This window comes from Anas platyrhynchos, chromosome 1 (assembly GCF_047663525.1).
Source record: "Anas platyrhynchos isolate ZD024472 breed Pekin duck chromosome 1, IASCAAS_PekinDuck_T2T, whole genome shotgun sequence".
Taxonomy (NCBI): domain Eukaryota; kingdom Metazoa; phylum Chordata; class Aves; order Anseriformes; family Anatidae; genus Anas; species Anas platyrhynchos.
The window spans coordinates 21,516,139-21,534,113 of NC_092587.1; the positions used below are offsets into that span (position 1 = coordinate 21,516,139).

At 41.3% G+C, this 17,975-nt stretch overlaps 1 protein-coding gene across 7 annotated transcripts in view; it reads right to left on the reverse strand.

The window, feature by feature from the left end:
* PLXNB2 (plexin B2) overlaps positions 1-17,975 on the reverse strand; it is a 259,144-nt gene that overhangs the window by 70,172 nt on the left and 170,997 nt on the right. For all 7 annotated transcript variants that reach the window (XM_038173392.2, XM_038173387.2, XM_038173388.2 and 4 more), the window contains 4 exons: positions 7,163-8,273; positions 5,299-5,481; positions 4,182-4,304; positions 255-355 (listed from right to left, as the gene is read on the reverse strand). In XM_038173392.2, the coding sequence (XP_038029320.1) occupies positions 255-355; positions 4,182-4,304; positions 5,299-5,481; positions 7,163-8,273 (1,518 nt within the window). Of the gene's footprint in view, positions 1-254; positions 356-4,181; positions 4,305-5,298; positions 5,482-7,162; positions 8,274-17,975 lie in introns of those variants that run through there.

Sequence of the window (17,975 nt, forward strand, 5' to 3'; positions counted from 1 at the left end):
CAAGATGTATAATGATTTTCAGTACCAGCAGAAGCATATATATTTTCCCAAACTAATGAAATCTGCAGAAGTCAACAGGGACTTATTTGTGTGCGTGGAAGATTGATACCAACGTCTGCGTGATAAAATTAAATCCCCATCAGGACCATGAGGTACAAAGAGACGGAATCGCTACGCAAAGCAGTAACGCAAGGCATGGGTCACGTTTGGAGCATCTCCACTGCCTGTGCCCGAAGAACACATGCAGGACTCACCTGCCCTCTCTCACACACCAGCCACAGTACGGGTCCCTTGCCTGCATACACTTCTCGCAGTCAGAGTATTTGAAGCAGTCCTGTACGGGAAGGAGATGCACCTAGGGAGACAAAAGCAAGACAAACCATAACGTATGTGAAGAAAGGCACATGGAGGCTGAAAAGCTTATGGACAGGGTTGTACAATGTTGCCTGTGCCAGTGGAAGGCTTGATCTGGTGTTACTATAATTAGAGCACAGTTTGATTTTTAACAAAATGCACACAAAAATGGAGCCTGGTTATTCTGTCCATCATGACTAAATGAAGCTTAAATTTACACACGTTTCCTTCTCTTTCTCAGTCCAATATTCTCTAATCTCTCTTCAAAGTAACGTAGATCATTGCCATAACCAAGAAAAATAAGAAAGTCTCAAAAACCTGAGCTATTCAGCTCCTGCAGGTTAAGGTACTTCTAGAAACCTGCATGACAGCAGTTGCTGCGGAACAGACACTTCATGAGCAGCTCTTCCAATTCAAGAAACTGCTACAGCAGGACATATACCTTCTAAAGACTAACCTGATACTGGCTAGATCATTTTTAAATAGAATATCCTCCCCTTTCTGTCATTAGCATGATGATGAAATCATTTGGAAATGTAACTGTAAGTGGCACTTTTAGCCAGAAGGCATTTCAGAAAGTTTGAAAGCCTCAGAGAGCCCAGGTGCTCAGGGTTACTGCACTTTTCCACGCATAACCCTTCTGCCATGCAATAGATTTACAACAGAAAATGGAAATAATTATGTCAGGAAGCAGCATCGTCAGGTCTCAGTCCCCCAGTAAATACACGGCTTCTGGTTTTGATTTCCTCGGGGGGTGAGAATAAACAATTTGGTCTTTGGTGCCCAGAAAAATGAGCTGGCACATTATCATCTCTTTTAATTGTGCTGCTGAATTGTGCAAGAGGGCAAGGGGACATACCTCTTCCCAGCACTGTCAGTGGCTATACTTCACTTATGAAGACTGCAGAAAGCTTACTAGAAGATGTAAGCTTTGTTTCTTCTACTTAATCCTCTCATTTAAACCTACTACTGGCAGCTACAAAGCTACTTTGAAAGTCTGAATTTGGCCTTCTTTCACATTCAGAGAGTTCAGCCTGACTCAGTTAAGGAAAATGTCAACATTTGGTAGTTTTCATGCATATACTACTACTTAAGCTTATCTTTTTAGTACTTTTCAGGTTGCTATGTAACTGGAGTTGAGCTACTGGCACACTGCTTCACCAACCAACACCAATCTCATGAGTAACTTAATATCCAGTGAATGGCTTTTTTATGACAAAGTGTTTGTTTCATAATTCTGGCAGGCAGTAACAAGCCCCTTGCCGTCTCTGCAAGTTTTATGTAAACTGAATGGATTTTAAATAGCAGCCCGGCTTACGGTCATCTTCAAAATGCAGAGAAACTCATTTTGGAGATTTTCTAATAGTAGGTCTTAGCCAGAGAGAGTGGTAAAAGCTAAAGCAAGCAGAAAAGCCGGTGAGAATGGTGGCTGTCACAGGCTTCAGTTTTATTCCTGATATGAGATGTATCAGAAGGAATTTGAGATCCTATCACTTCTGTTTATTTTAATGAGCTAATGTGAGCATGGCAAGGGTGGTGTGGTCCTTCCCAGCTTCAAGGGGCTCCTCCTGATGCCTGCCCCAGCTCTGGGAGGAGTGGGCTGACTTCTGAAGGCATCTGTTCCAAGCTACCCACTGCTATTGATGCTGGAGGAGAAGTGAAACAGGAAAGCAAGCTCTGACTTCTCACTACAATTCTTAACCTCCCCATATTTTCTCTCCATCTGATTCCTCTTTGAAGGCTGCTTCAAGTTATCACCCATCACAACATCACTTGTGAGGCAAGTGCTGCATCTGCCTGGCAGGTCAGTATTAAGGAAGCAGATCAGTGCAGCTATTGTGCCCTTCAGTGTTTACCTTCTTCTAAAGAACTCCAAGGACAGGGTTCTGGTACATTTCTTCCCTTAACTCACAGCTGTTCTGAAAACAGCAGTGTGTATTTCAGCATTTATTCTTCTCTTCTCGCTGCTGTCACTTAATTTCTTCCAGCAACGAAGGCCTCCATTCTCCTTTCATCTATCTGGCTCTAAAAGTGGGTGGGACTGCTCATTGTAATTAACTCCTGGAGATGACAGTAATGTAATGCCGTGACAGAGCTCCCAACTTTAGCTATTCATATTTAAGCTGAACAGGTTTTGTAAAAGAAAACTATTATTCCCATTATTTAGAAATGGATGTGTCTATGGGAGCTGCTTGGAAAAAATTAAACTGAAATACCTTCTTTGGCAGAAATTTGCTGCTTTCTGAATTTAAACATCTTACAGAGACAGAATTATTAGGGACCTTCCTAAATGCTCCGTTTGACGCAGACTATCACCAGAAAACTTGTTTTGCTTCAAGGTTGCCCCCATCCTTGTGCTGCCCATGGCATAGCCTGGTGGGGACCTCAGGGCTTTGAAGCAACGTGCCATCATCCTGCCATGCAGGGTGCCAGGCTGCCTGGCCTCACACAGGCAATTTTGAGGCTTGGAGTTCTGTTCCAAATTTGAGCAGAAGCCAAATTAGAAGTACCAACTACCACAAAAAAAAAAAAGTGCAGTAACCTCTCTCACACACTGTACACTGCTAAATGTTTTATCAGTCACTTATCTGGCATGTTTTCCAATGGAGCTTCCAGCCTGAAATCCTTCAGCTAGAATGCAGCATTAACACTGCAGAAATTTATATTAATCTTTTATGAAACAGGAAGAGAACACACTTCCCTCACCATCTTCCCTAGTACTCCACTGTCACAGTCATCATTGTTCTCTCCTTGCTACTGGGACCGGCCTGTTTCCCGTGTCCCACCCTGTGTCCCTGTCGGTGCTGCGAATGGTGGCAGTCTCTCTGTCACCCACCCCATCTCAGAGAACTGCTGGTCCATGTGTGTGAGCCTGACAGCTCCAGTGACCGCAGAGGGAAGTGTTAGGAGCAGGCTACCATGCCAGAAGTCTGGCATCTTTCTCTTCTCCTCCTTTCCTTTTTGCTTTCCTTTTGCCTTTACAAGTCTCCATTGTGCCAGCTGAGAGAAGGGGAACTGAGAAGAGACTGCCTGTTCCTTTCGGAGCACAGTCTGACCTTTCCTGCTGCACCAGCATACAAGGGTGTTTCCCAACACTGTAATTCTTTCCATTGCTTCTTAATTTTTGACAGCAAGACTCATGAAAACCATTGGCAGCTTTACAGATGTGTGAATGCTATTACGTCAGCCACCAGCATCCCAAATCCTGAAAAGCTCTTGCAAAGGCCCAATGGCAGCTTGAGCATCCTCCCTGACATGCAGCTGCTTGACCCTGCAATATTCTGTTGCCAAACATCACAACTTCTTCCAGACCCTGTGGGAGAGCTTCAAAGGAGAACTCACCTCCTATTCCCAATCATTAAAGCATTAAGGATAAAACCACCCTCCAAGTAACAGTCAAACAATTAAGCTCATCAGCCTGGACTTGAGGAAGGTCTTCATTTTTGGAGAGACCTACCTTGACGCCAGAAGAACTGGCAACACTAAAAAATGAAGGACCCCTCTTTGCTTAGCTTTACAACCATCTATATACCTCCTGTTCACCTCAGCTGGAGGGAGCACAAAGCAAAGGGAGGCTGAAGCTGGTAAAAGGAGAACATCCCTTCACCTTCTGTTTTCATCCACCTCCCATCCCCAGCTGCGTTTTCAGTTACTCGTAATATTCTGTTTTCCTTCTGCCTGTAAAGGTGCACACACAAACATGGAGCAGGGGCAGTCCCACTGACTTAGGGTGGTTTCCAGGAATGAGAGAGAAACATTCCAATATCAGGTAAAGTCAAGAGAAAGTTAAACTTGACCTGGTCCTTAAAAAGAGAGTGATACATTACCTTGTCTGTAGTCATCACATATAGATTTTCTTGGGTTTTGTCAAGAACCAGGTCATTCTTTATGGGTTTATTTAGTTCAATAGTAAGAGAGCTGTACTCAGTTGCAGTGGATGACAGGAACACCTGTTTCATGGAAGAAAGAAAGGTGGTAAAGGTTGCTCTTTTTTCAATTATCATTATTGAAAATGCTGTGTTTACTCAAGTTCACAAATTCATATCAGAGAAAACATTTCAATTTGAAGTATTTAGCATCAAAAGCAGCAAGTACAGCAGAAAAGTAATGGAAAAGAAATTGCTCACTGCTCACAATAGCTAATATTTGCATTGATTTTTTTGGAAATACTGATTTATTTGAGTGCTGTAAAATTAAAATTCTCGACTTGGAGCCTCTGCACTTGAAAGTGTTCAAATTTGCTGACCTCCCTTACAATAACCAATTGTATCAGGTTCAAATTACAAACCTCAGAGTGGCACACGGCCATCACTTCCCTTCAACAAAATGACATGCATGGTGTAACAGTCCTGATATTTTAACTCTGCAGACACAGAGACCTTTGAACTACAAGCCCCACAGTCAGAATCTACCAGAGCTCCAACTTTAGCTTTATATCGTCTCTTTGGGCGACCTGGTCTGGTGGGAGGTGTCCCTGCCCACAGCAGAGGGGTTGAACGAGGTGGTCTTTAAGGTCCCTTCCAACCCAAACCATTCTGTGATTCTATGATCTATATTCTATTTACTGAATGGCCAGAATGATTGTAATATTAAAAGTTGCTCTTGAACTAGCATGGGCTTGAACAGAGATAAGGCCAGAGCAGCTGTTAGATTACCTAAGGCTATGAATATAGGGCTCCCAGTAGATATCTAAACCTTTGGGAAAAGTGTTATCCAGGCAATGCTAATTCCAACTGTGTGTTGGAAAGTGGAGGTATGCAAGAAATGACCTGTTTTGTTTTGTTTTGTTTTTTTCTCTTTGAAAGTAAAAATACCAAGTGCCAAGAGAATTTGCTCCTGATACAAGATCTTATAGATCACATTTACTTTTAGAGCATAAGCATGCTATCAGTACAATTTGCAACCTTTTCAACATGCTCTAATTTTTTTAATCAGATTTGTTACCTTAAGAATTTTTCCATCTGAAGTTCCCAGAAACGCCACGGTGTGCCCATTCTCCACAGTCACAGTAACAGCCGTGAGATTCATCCCTTCTTTTTGTAACACCGGCTTCTCTACAACACCATTTTTACTTCCCAAAAGGTACGGTAAGTGTTCAGAGCCACAGGGGAAATTTTTGCTTGCATTCTAATAAGGAATAGCAATACAGAAGGATGTTAAACATTCAGATCACTAATTCCTAGCTAAGAATGAAGTGCAACCCTATTACCACAATATAATACCCCTCAGACATAGAAGAGCAGAAAGAGAAATGGATTGCCTGGCCATTTTACCCAAGCCAACAAGCAGCCTGCTAATTGCAAACCGCTTCAATGCCTTTGCTTTCCAGGAGGCATGGAGGGGGAATATTTTTTTTTGTTTCTTTTTCGTTGTGGAAGCACAGATTAAAAAGTAACCACTTTGTTTAATTAGCATGTCATATAGATCAGGTTGACTGATTTTGTTTGGAAGACTGTTTTTATGCTGTTTTGTTTTTTTAATTTGCTGTCCTCCACGGAAAAGCAGCCCACCGGCAACCATTTCATGAACTTTCAACACATTCCCTTTTCGATATGCTTCAATCCCAAACTGCAGGAAGATCTACCAGAAGGAAGTTCATCCACACCTTGCCTTTGCTGCTACATTTGGTAACGAGACTGCCTTTCTGACCAGAAATTCACAACTCCTTTTTGCTGGAAGCCAGGGACACTCGTCACATTCACAGTTTCTATATTTGATGCCCACCTCAGGAGCAGGGTACAGCAGTGAGAAATACTGGAAATTCAAGGCAAAAAGTGTTGGTTTGGTTTCTTATCAGTGTTAGAGGCTTACTGTGTGGAAGGGGCTGTGGTTTCATGAGATGAAGGCTTCTGGGTCAATACCAGTACTGACCCAGTATTCCCATGCCCCATCCCTTCAGCTGTTCACTCCTACCCCTGGGCTGTAGCACAGCACTTCTTAAGCTGCGCTCAAGCAACTGCTTACTTAAGTGTGTAAGGCTGGGGAATTAAGACATCTTTCTACGAGTTAGCTGAACTATTTTTAAGGTGATTCAATCCCTCAACCCACTTTAGGGTTGGCTGCAGCAACAAATGGCATGCACAAGTGGGGCTTAGAAACAGGTTCAGTGGTATGGGCAAAAATATCATAAAGTCAACTGAGATGCTGAAAAATTGCCTCTAAAAGTCATAGTCATAAAATGAAGATCAGTATCTTGAGAGGTGTAACAGTGTCCTCCACAACCCTCGTATCCAAGGTAATGACAAGCCATGAAAAGAAATGGAAGGTGGCCATCATGCTATCAGTGTAGTCTGAGCCAGAAAAACATATGAAAACCACCTAAATATAAGAAAAATGCATATTTCCAATTATCTGAAAATTTTTATCCAAGTAAGAAATAATATTGAGCTCCAGATATCACTTACAGGATTAATAATGCTATTTAAAAACATTATAGATACGTTGGCTGTGACCAAATTGCCAATCTGGAAGCTGATCATGGGCATAACAAATCACTGCATATGATTCAGTAATTTCCATACCAGAAGGAACATTTAAAAATAAATGCATTCATGAAACCAAATAATATTCATCTATTAGAAGACATCAACTCTTTTTTAAAAGACTCCAAATTATAACTATCTTGCCACTTCTTGCTTGACTTGTTCCACAACAACCCCAACCACATTCCATTTCTGTAGTGAATCCAGCTATTGAGTTTTCAGTCATTTGATCTCATTAGACTTTAACTCAAAGCCATCTAAAAAACACACAGTTATATAATTTCCACTATTCCTATCACAGATTCTAACATTGATGCTGATATTACCAGTCCATGTGATCCACACGGGTTTTCTACTGCAAAGAGTTTGTAAAACATGCTGGTATTCTTATTAGTGTAGCAATCATTCCGGTTCTTCTCCATTTTGTCATTGATGTGCCTCAAAGAAAACACACACATGGCAGATTTTGGAGAGCCGTTATCTTTGTTTACTTTGCTGAAGAGTGCAACAAGAACTTTGTCATCTGAGGGAGAATCCGTAGTTTGTCTTTGCTGAGCCATGCTCTCTGCCAGCTCTTCTCCTGGGCTAGTGACGTAAGCAGCATGACAGTGATCGTAGGCACCATCATCATCTTTGCAACCCAAATCCATTTCAAAATAGGAGTAATAGTGGGCATCATCTTTGCACAAACGTGCAATTAGTGTGCGGTTATTGACAGGCTGTTTCTCTTGTTGATTAAAAATAAAATAAACATAATTTTTATCCTCAAAGACTGTGACAAATTGTTGTGTGCTTGATGAGTGATATGCTGATTTAACAGCCGCAGAGTCTGTATACATCTCAAAAATGTCTTTCCCATCTCTGCTGTAGAGCTGCCGAGTGCTAATTATGATCCCATTGTCATTTGGTCCATTCCCCTTCCCAACAAACAGCACTCGGTCATTGTTCAAGGAAGTGATCAATCCCACCGTTGATACGTTCTCATCGTTGCTTGCTACAAAGGACTTCTCCCCACTACTGTCCACATAATACTTAACATTGGAAATATCTTCTAAATCCCTGATGGCACAAATTCCCTTAAAAAGGCTTCCACACACCACAATTGTTTTATCTGCCTTATCCAGCAACAATAATTTGTTGTAATTGTCAGTCAGTACTGCTTCTTTACATTGATTTTCATCAATGGGAGGTGTGCACTTTTTGTTGTCCTTTCTTGGACCTGTTTCTACTTGATTAATTTTAATCAGTTTTTCTGTGAGCTGATACAGAGCATTTACCACTCCCAAATAGACTATCCCAGTCTCATTGTCCACTGTTAGGTGATTTAGCTCTGTGGTACTCTGAAAAAAATTCAGTTCCTCATTTCTGGATAAGGTGATGCAAAAGCAGCTCAAAATGCTCAGAGTCCAAATCCATAAAGCCATTTCTATGTAATACCTAAAAAAGGAAAAGAAAAAAAAACACATTATGACTGAAAAATAAAGTTTACATGAAATTCAGCAATGTGAAGGTTTTTTTCTTTATTGATTTCGACAAATACACTCATCCTTATGCATGTGTAGACGTCATAAAGATTATGGAAAGCCTCAAATCTTGCTAATTGCCTAGCAATTTAGTATGTTGGGGAAGGATGAAATAAGGTCAGATGTCTAAGTGATTATCATACAGCCAATTAGATAATCAATTTTCTGCTAAAGCACAATGAGGTCAATAGACAATTTGAAACAACATGCCAAGAAGTGGTAGTGCTTTCCCATTTCATAATGTGAGTATTGTTGATTACTGAGTTTTTAAAAATAAGCTGGATGACCATAGTGTTTCAGGTAGAGTGGAAGACATCACATACAAGAAGCTGAGACATTTGGTGTTGCAGGACTTTTCTGATGAAGGAAAAAGTCCTTCCACTGACTACAACTAAGTCTGGATCCGTCTGTTGATGCTCTTTGAGAAGGTGTTACACTAATCCTTCACCAGTATAAAGCTGGAATTTGGTACAGCCCTTTGTATGCAACACTGCCTTTGATTGCTAGCATACATTACAGTCCAACACTTCAATTCACTTTAACACTGCAACTTAATGGTTTAAAATCTGTCTTAAGAACATCACTTAGAGTTTTAAATGCTTAAGATACTTTTATGTGTGTGTGTGTGTCCCATCTACATCCATCTCCCAGTTTCTACTTCCAAAGAAGATTGCCTGGCTGTTTGCAATTAGACGAGGACTTCCTGAGACTTGTAAGAAGGGGCCTAATTTTAACCTCAAGAGCTAAACAAGGAGGCAAGTCCAAACTGGCTTCCTAAGCACTGAACATTTTTTTCTATGTTTTCTGCAAGTGTTTCATTCTGAGAGCGTAAAACAGAAGGCTTGGACACAGATGTTTTGGGGGAAAGATAAATAGCATTTGGAGGAAATATTGAAAAACAAGTATAAACCCCAGTATGTTTATTTTCAAAGTAAGTCATGAGACACCATTGCCTGATGAGGAAGGAACTTGCAAAATTACATGGAATCTAAAGTTAAATCTGAAAATATCTGGAACTGTGAATAGACCTGAAAAAGTAAAACCCCACAAAAGCGAAGAGAAACATTTAAAAAAAAATAGCCTAGCAGGGGAAAGTCTGCTAGGAGGAGGAAAATAGCCAAAAATGCCAAAACAAGGAACTGAGAGAAAAAAAAAAAAAAAAAAAAAAAACACCAATAAAAATAACAATGAAGGAACCACCCTCCTGTGGCAGCTACAACTTCTGTTTTGGCAGCAGCAACAGACCGTAGTGGGATGTTAATCATAAATAACTGGGCTGCAAATGTCTGAGCAGGGAGGGAGGAACTTTTGTTTTGAGAACAAGGCATCTGCCAGGTCCCCAAACCACCCTGGCATCACAAGCCATCCTGCCTTCTGGCACTGACTGCATTTTGCTTCTCTATGAAGAAAACGTGCATGTAATGGTGAGATCAGCTTTTCTAAGGGTAGAGTGCTTCTCACTTCCAACACCCCAAAACCTACTAAATGTAGCTCAGGATAATAATAATGACAAAATAACAGGCTAACTTCAATCTTACTTTGCTAGAGCTCTTATCACATACCAGACTGAATAGTTAACTGCAAAAAGGGGTCAAAGAAGAGCCGGCACATTACCAACAGCACAAGTCCAACTTCTAATGATAGGTTGACCTCATATGACAGTGACCAGGAAAAGCCTATGAATTATACACCATTCTTGAGACATGCAGACTTCAGCACACGCTTTGCAAGGTAATGAAGTCTTGGACTTCTCTGCAACAACCTTAGACCTGCTCTAAGGAACTCAGAATGAATTCTGCTATTATTTGTAAGAAACTCCTATTTCTTACTGCTCCCAAGGACCTCAATTTTCCAAACAAACTTTGGCCCCAGCTTATATCTCCGCAGCTAAATGGCATGTCATGATGCATGTCATCTAGTTTCAAACATCGTTGCTGACGTTTATCTGCAATGAAATAATAATAATAAAAAAAACAGCTTGACACACCGCGTCAATGCTGTTTCACAACAATTTTATCATTCCACTATCTATTGTGCAAGGATCAAGTGAAAAAAAATAATCAGATTCATTTGTTCATGTTTTTTCCCACAAGGTAATTATTGTCATCACTGATCGCAATCAAAAAACCATAAATAGCTCTGCTTATAAAATATGCCTCAAATGAATGGATAGTAATTTACTGTACCTTAAATTCTGGGCTTGGTTCACCCTCATGTCTATGTATTTCAGTGGATTAAAAATATGTAACGAAAGAGCAGAATGCATCTCTTTAATTCTAATTGTACTGCAGGTACTGAATTGTAATGCAGTTATTACAAATGGATTGTTTAACAGAAGTCATTAATCTGGATCTCCCCCTTCTGCCATGTTTTGTCCACTCATGGCACCCATCTAATGATACAGAGGCAGCGCTTGCAGTGTACTTCCCTTTGTCCTAAAAGGAGAACAAAGGCAAAAAAAAAAAAAAAAGAAAAAAAGAAACGAAAAAAAAAAAGAGAGAGAGAGAGAGAAAGAGAGAGAGAGATACTTCTAGGAGTAATTCATCTCCCTGTACAAAAATGGGTAACACTTCTTCCCTACTATTTTCTGCCTTGTTTACTTCAAATTTAAAATATGAATGACAAAGACAGGCTCTTACTAATCAAATTCCAGCCACTAGCCAGCAGAAGACCATTCCAATTTCATTTGGGACTACAGAGCGAAAATCATCAAGAAATTAATGATCTTCATTAGGATCTCCACCTAAGTCAATGACATTTAAATCCCATTAAAAATATTAGAAGAAAATATCTTTTGCAACACCCAGCAAACAAATCCTATAAGGCACTAAAATCAAAATTTCAGCTTAAATTATTCAGAACTACATGCATTCTCCATTAATTCTGCCTTAACTACATGCATTCTCCATTAATTCTGCTTTTTTTTTTTTTTTGGCATTCACTCCCTGTCACCCTGGCGTCACGTCAAACACAACGAGATTATCTCAGACCTGCACGCAAGGCAACAGTCCTTCACAGTCTGCACGGGTTTCATTTTTTTCCCTCCCTTCATCAGAGGGAACAGAAAACCAAAATTAAATAAGCTATGGGAAAGATCCGGAACTCAATCCCTGTTTGCTTCTAAAACCCCAGACTTGGGGAAGCACAATGAGTGCTGCTTTCTCTCACCTGCTGTTAACCTCAGGCGGTGGGAAGCGGCAGCAGGAGGATGCCTGCCATGGCCAGGGCTGCCCTTAACGCAGATGCCTTATGAGTTAGCTGCTGTGGAAACGTACCTAGGAACAGTTCCTGCTGGGAAAAGCTTCTGTTTTCAATGAACAAGTCAAGGCAGCACAAGGTAAAATGAGTAAGAAAGCCAAGCTGGAGCATGGAATCTGAGACATTCAGCGTGGCAAACGTATTTCCAAGGGATTATTTACGTAACTTTAATTACACACGGCCTCATACGGTTTACTCAAAGTCATACCCTGATCCTGTCACAGCCTGGTATACATCCTCTGACCAAAGTTTGCACTTACTCTTAAGCACTTCGCAGAATCAGGATAAAAGAAGCCCAATAGAGCCGCTGATCACATCATTGCTTTCACTCCCGAAGTCCTGCCTCCATCGTGCTTCGTGCTCCCCACCCCCTATGATATCACTAACATAATCTTTACCACTCTGCCATCAAGATTACTTGAATTGCAAAAGCATTTCCTTTTGGGATTTCTCCCCTTTTCATCAATGTCTTCCCCACCCTTCCCCCATCTTGAAATACACACTTCTGATTCACATCCTTTACAGACAACTGAAAGTGATTTCTATGAAATGGTAGTAATAAATGGCAGTAGAAAAAATATTATAGAAGGTTTATTGTAATTAAAAAGAACGTGTGGGTAACATCTAGCCCCTGCACAGCCACTCAGGACTCAAGAGGTGAAAGCATTATTTGGTGAGAGGGAAAATGGGATGTCAGCAACTGAGCACTTTAGAAGAAATCCACTGAAAACAAGCACAATCATGTGGCTTACAAGGAATATGAAACTCCAGAAGTGGTGTGCAGGAAACACAAAGCACCCGAGAGAACACTTCATACACGAGAAGTGCTATGAAGTGACACCATGTAGGAACGACACAGCTACCAGCTCTCTGCCCCATTCCTAGCTAGATCAATTTTAATTTAAGTGCATGTAACTTTTATGTCTTTTTACTCAAGCAAGACCAATAACCTTAAGTTAACAGTCAATTCCTCAAAAGGCATGAAGAAAGAAAAGAGCATCCATAACCCACAAGCACAAAGAGAGTTTCAAATTGACTTCACACAACTCTCCTAAATACCTTTAAGGATTAGCATTAGTGGTACACAGACCTACACGTGGCGGTTGTTTCCCTCCTCTACTGCACCAGTATACCTGAACCTGCAACTTTTCAGCCATCCTGTTACCTCTTTTCTGCCTTCAGTATAACTTTAATGTTTTTTCATTTCTTACATTTATTTCAGTTGAAGTGAAAGAATACCAGGTTTTGGCTAAAATTGGAAAAACTGACAACTAAAGCAAATGATCTTTCCCAAAAGAACAGGTAAGAAAGTCTTCTAGTGAAGGAATAATCTCACCGGTTTAGCTTCTGTGTGTTTTTTGCAGAGTTGTTCCTTTCTAACTGTACTATCCTGAATTAACTCTGGTACCTCAACTAGTCCAAATGAAGTTTTCTTGTAATGCTGGGTCTAGAGACATGCTTCTGCCAACAGATTAGCATGCAAAACTGATGTGATGGGTTTTTCGGGTAACTGATGCTGAGAACTGTAGTTCCCTCTGCAAGCTTTCCCCTAATCAAAGACCCCAAAACTACAACATAAAAAGATAAAAATCCAAAATATGCACTCAAGTGGCTTAGAGATTTTGGGAAAAGAGAAGAGGAATGAAAAGAAATTTCTCTTCTCCCTCATTTAATTAACTTTGCCTTTAGCCTCAGACAGGTTTTCCACAAGACAAAAATAATTCAGCTTTCATTCTTAAGCTGAAAAAAAAATCAGAACAGAAATTGCAGAATGTGTGGATGGGGGATGAATGGGCTTTCGGTTAGGATTTCAAAGCTTCTGATTTTATGAGAACTCTAGGTAAATGTGAGCATCCTCCCCCACAGCTACAACTCTTGTTACTGTTTCCCGAAGCCAATCAAAGATGTAGCTCACTGGTTCAGAAAAGGAATCACCTGGAAAAAAACACCCTGCAGGATTCAAACACATTTCCTAAGAGCAAGGCAACATGCTGGAAAGGCTCTGGAAAGAGAACTTCTTTTATAGACTATGGCATAAGTCCAGGACTGCTTTTGTAGAACCACTGAGAAGAGCAATTGCTGTGATGGGTGGCCATCCTTCACTGCTGACGGTCGGCTGCTAGCAGATGGGACCCATGGGTTGGCGACCTGTGGGAGATCCCTTTGCGGAGAATGGAAAACCAACATCTGTTTCATTAAAAGTTGTGATAGCCTGTAATGCTTAGACATAAAAGGATTCATTTTCGTTCTCTCTCACTGCTTCTTGAAGCAAACTGCTAACATACAGAGCATCCTTGTATGGGACAAACCATCCCACCTGGTGAAACTGGAAAAGTGGCAAAAAACCACAAATACTTATGATACAGATTTTATTCCTTATGCGGAAGACAAAAGAATGCTAGACAAGGCAAAACGTCATTTTTTTTGAGTAATTTTCAATAGTATAAGCTTTATTTTAATATGTATGATAGTTATATTGATAAGGGTCTTCTTTTATAAGGCCTGTTGCAAATTACAGACTTGTAAAGGAAATAATGAATATTACAGCCTCAAGCTTTGTACATTCTGCAGGCGTTTTGCTGCGATTGCTGGGTAAAACAAAAGGAGGGCAGACGTGATCTTACAGTGCTACCTGTACCATGGCTTCGTCTGGCTGGGCAGGAACGTGCTGTACTCTGGGACCCACAGAGGAGTAAATTTATCACTCGTACCAGCAGATTCAGAGTAAGACATCAGTGACTGAGAAAACAGGAGAGTGTGCACAAGATGATACCCCTGGGAAAGGGGCACGGGGAGGAAGATCCTTTTATCGCTCTGCAGACTCTTATCTTCCAGAAGATGGGGGGTATCGGCAGTGCCTCTTGCAAAAAGAGCTCAGATAACTCACTCCTGAGAGAGACCATGGAGCTAAGGGGGTATTGTGAGGCATCCCACAGCCTGGCCAGCTGGGACCTCAAGGGTAAAGGGACAGTTTTGATGGGATGGAGCAGTTTGACATACACAAGGCTGCCCACACTGAATTTTAAGGACTTCTCTTGACATTGACCTACGAGGTCATCCCACTCATAAAGCTTCTTGCAAAGTCAGAAGATGAGTTTGAAAGTCTGTACCTCCAGCCATACTACCAAAGATCTCCAAACACGTCCCCTGCCTTATGTCTCACAGTCTCCAAAGGGAGAACAAGGGAATTAAACAGGGGAGAAAAAAGGAATTAAATATAACATCTCTGGTAACTTCAGTAAATAGCACTGCCATATACAAATGAGTCAGCAAACCAGTGAGCTCCCTTTTTCCATATCTTCCTGTTCCAACATGGAAAAGGTTTCTTGAGGCATTACAATTTTACCATTAATGAACAGCTGTGGAACACAACACAGTAGGTCCTGTAACACAAGGAGAGCATCTCCCCACCAAGGACTCTCACAGGCTCTGCACAAACTTGACACCGAAAGTTGAGTCAAACATTTACACAAGACAAATAGCTAGCGAATTCAAAACTTGCATTAATAATTATGTCATTAGCTTCAAGCTAAATTAATAACTCTGTTAGTAGTCTGAATCAAAACCTTTCATCCACACGCACCTGAACTCCAAAGCATTTAATATTCTGATCCAGACCCAAAGTCAGAGCGAGAGGGAGCAGGGGGAATGTGAGCCTTAATTTTTCAGCTAGGAGTCACTCAAAAGAGCATTAAGAACAGCTAATGAGACTGAGAAAATGCATACTTACATATTTTGCAATCCAACTCAAGAAATTCCAATAATGTGCTGTCTCTGCAACATCAGCAGGTAATCAAACAAACAAACAATCAAAAAACCAGAAACAGTTTGCAGATTTATACGAACTCTTAGAAGCAGAGCTCTGCTACACCAAGCTGAACTCTAATGAATTCCCTGGCTTATTACAGCCAGACCTAAACAGCATTTGGATTTTGAAAACCTTTTCTACCATGGATTCTGCCATAGTCCAAGGTGTTATTTTATGTTGCTGTTGTCTGTTTGGTTGTTTTTTGGCATTTTTGGCTGCTTATAAGAATTAAAAATTCTTTAAGTGAAAGGATCTTCAAGAGTTCACAGTATCAAGTAGCTTAAAAAAAAAACAACAAAAAACAACAGTGAGAAAAGCCACCGTAGAAAGATCTTCTATAGCATTAGCTACCAGCAGTTACTGAGTATGAAATAGTCTGAGGTAGCTCATGCCAGAAAGATCTCTTCAAATCCTAATTTTCATTGCTGTATTTTTTATTACACAGAAAAGTGTTTATGTTGTCACCACAAATTCCTATGATTGTATATATATATATGTATATAATATTATTATTCTATATACGTAATTCCAGTCCCATGGATGTAGTCGGGAGCATGCAAGGAAAAGGAGGATGCTGCAAGAACAGGCTACATGGCACTGCAGATATTGGCCTTCTTGGACCACACCTCCCTTGCAGTTTGGGCTTCTGTATTCATCCCTCTATCTTTTTCTTTTTGTGTTTTCTCAGTAGAAATGAAGCACCCATTTTAATGAGGCCTCGCTTTCTCTGTTTTACAAAGATGCAGTTGATCTGCAAGAAAAGCAGCCGAGTGACGTGGTTAATAGCAAGCAGCTGACTCGGCAGGAATCTGAACCCACAGAAGCCCCTCTTTGACCTGCTTCTTGGTGTGCTTTTTGTTGTTTGCTTGTTTGTTTTTAAGCTGTGAGGTCTTCCACCAATAAAACTTTAAGTTTTTATCTTATTTTCTTCAAAGCTCATTGCGCACTAAGCCCGGTGATGCCCAGAACTGCCTTATGCAGTCTGCGGCCAGCACAGGACCACAAAGCCCCTCTGGACCCTACCAAAGATGCTTACAGGCACTTATATTCTCCCTGATGCTGGCAAGAGACAAGCCTAGGTGTAAATACCCACAGCAGCTGAGTTGCCCAAGCTTGCAGGGCTAGCAGCATCCTACAGCAATCGCTGAGCAGGGCAGTCAGAGAAGCAGGACACGAGCCGGGGACTGCACCATGCAACCACCAGTGCCAGCTCCATGCCAGCACTGTGTTATCTCAGAGCCCTCCTGCAACTTGGGAAAACTTTTTGTTCTCTTTTATCTGAGGAAGCAGCAGAAAATGATAGAGAGCCTAGAGCATGGGAAGGAAACACCACAGAGCTGGGGTAGCTTTAATTCGCTGCCTTTCCCTGCACTAAGGGTATTATGGCTCAAGGAGAAAAATGCATTTATACTGATAGTAAAAGGACTCTGTGTCACCAGCTCCCTGCTACAACAACGGACTGCTTGTTTTCAGAGCTAAGGTCATCTTCGAGGACTGGTTTCGGACTTCCCCTGGAAGAAACAAGAAAGGAGGCGGATTTTTTTCCAGCACGGGGGAATCTGAGCATGACCATGTGGAAACAAACCCAAACTATTCCGGCTCCTTCCTTGCCAGAACCAGTTCTCCCTCGTAATTAACCATTAATCCGGCACACACACAAATCAAATTGAAAGGCCGACGTTGCTGGCATGTGCAAAGTTTTACTTTCCCTATAACTTGTGCAAATGAGGCCCGAGAAATGCAAATATGGCAGGTCAGTTCCTAAGCCCTACGCAACCAAGTCCTTTCCCCTAACCCCTCTTCTCCCTTGACAGTGATGGCTGCACAATCCCCGCTCTCGCTGTACTTCCATATCCTTCTGCTTCTTGTGATTTTGTTTTCCCACGTGGGTGGAACAGCTTTCCACACTCTTCATTTTAATGCAGCTTTCTGGCCATGCCACGGATTTATCCAGGGAATTCTGGCAGGTGGGCCAGACCCTCTGCGAGAGCTGGAAGCTGTGAGCCACGCCGAGCGGAGCACAGCGACGTACATCACGCTCAGGCGGCTGATAGCGCAAGCCATGAAGAGAGACAAGCAGAGGAAGATGGGTGACATTCTCGAAATAGAAAGTTTATTAGGAGCCAAGAAACACACAGCTGAGGAATGAAGGCTTTTCCTGGCTTCTGCTGCTGGAGATAAATCGCAGGGTTTTGTCTGGTTCGTCTTTCTCTCAATTCTTTAAACTTTCCTTTGGGCCATTTGTATGTCCATAGTGGTGTTGCTCATTTTGATTGCTCTGAGATTGAAGTTTTTCTTCTCTGCCCTCCAAATTAACGTTCATGTCAGTTTCTAAAAAGCTCTTTTATTTCTCTTCCCTTACACATCTTTTCACATCTTCTTACAGCTCCTCCTCCCCCCACCTTTTTCTTTTCTTCTCAGGAACAGCCTCCAAGTTTTCCTCCCCTACGGTTGCTGCCACTACAGCTCAAATACTTGTGTGGAAAGTCTCTGATGACAAAGCAGGAGGCAGAAGAAAAAGAAGAGAAAAAAAAAAAAAAAAAAAAGAAC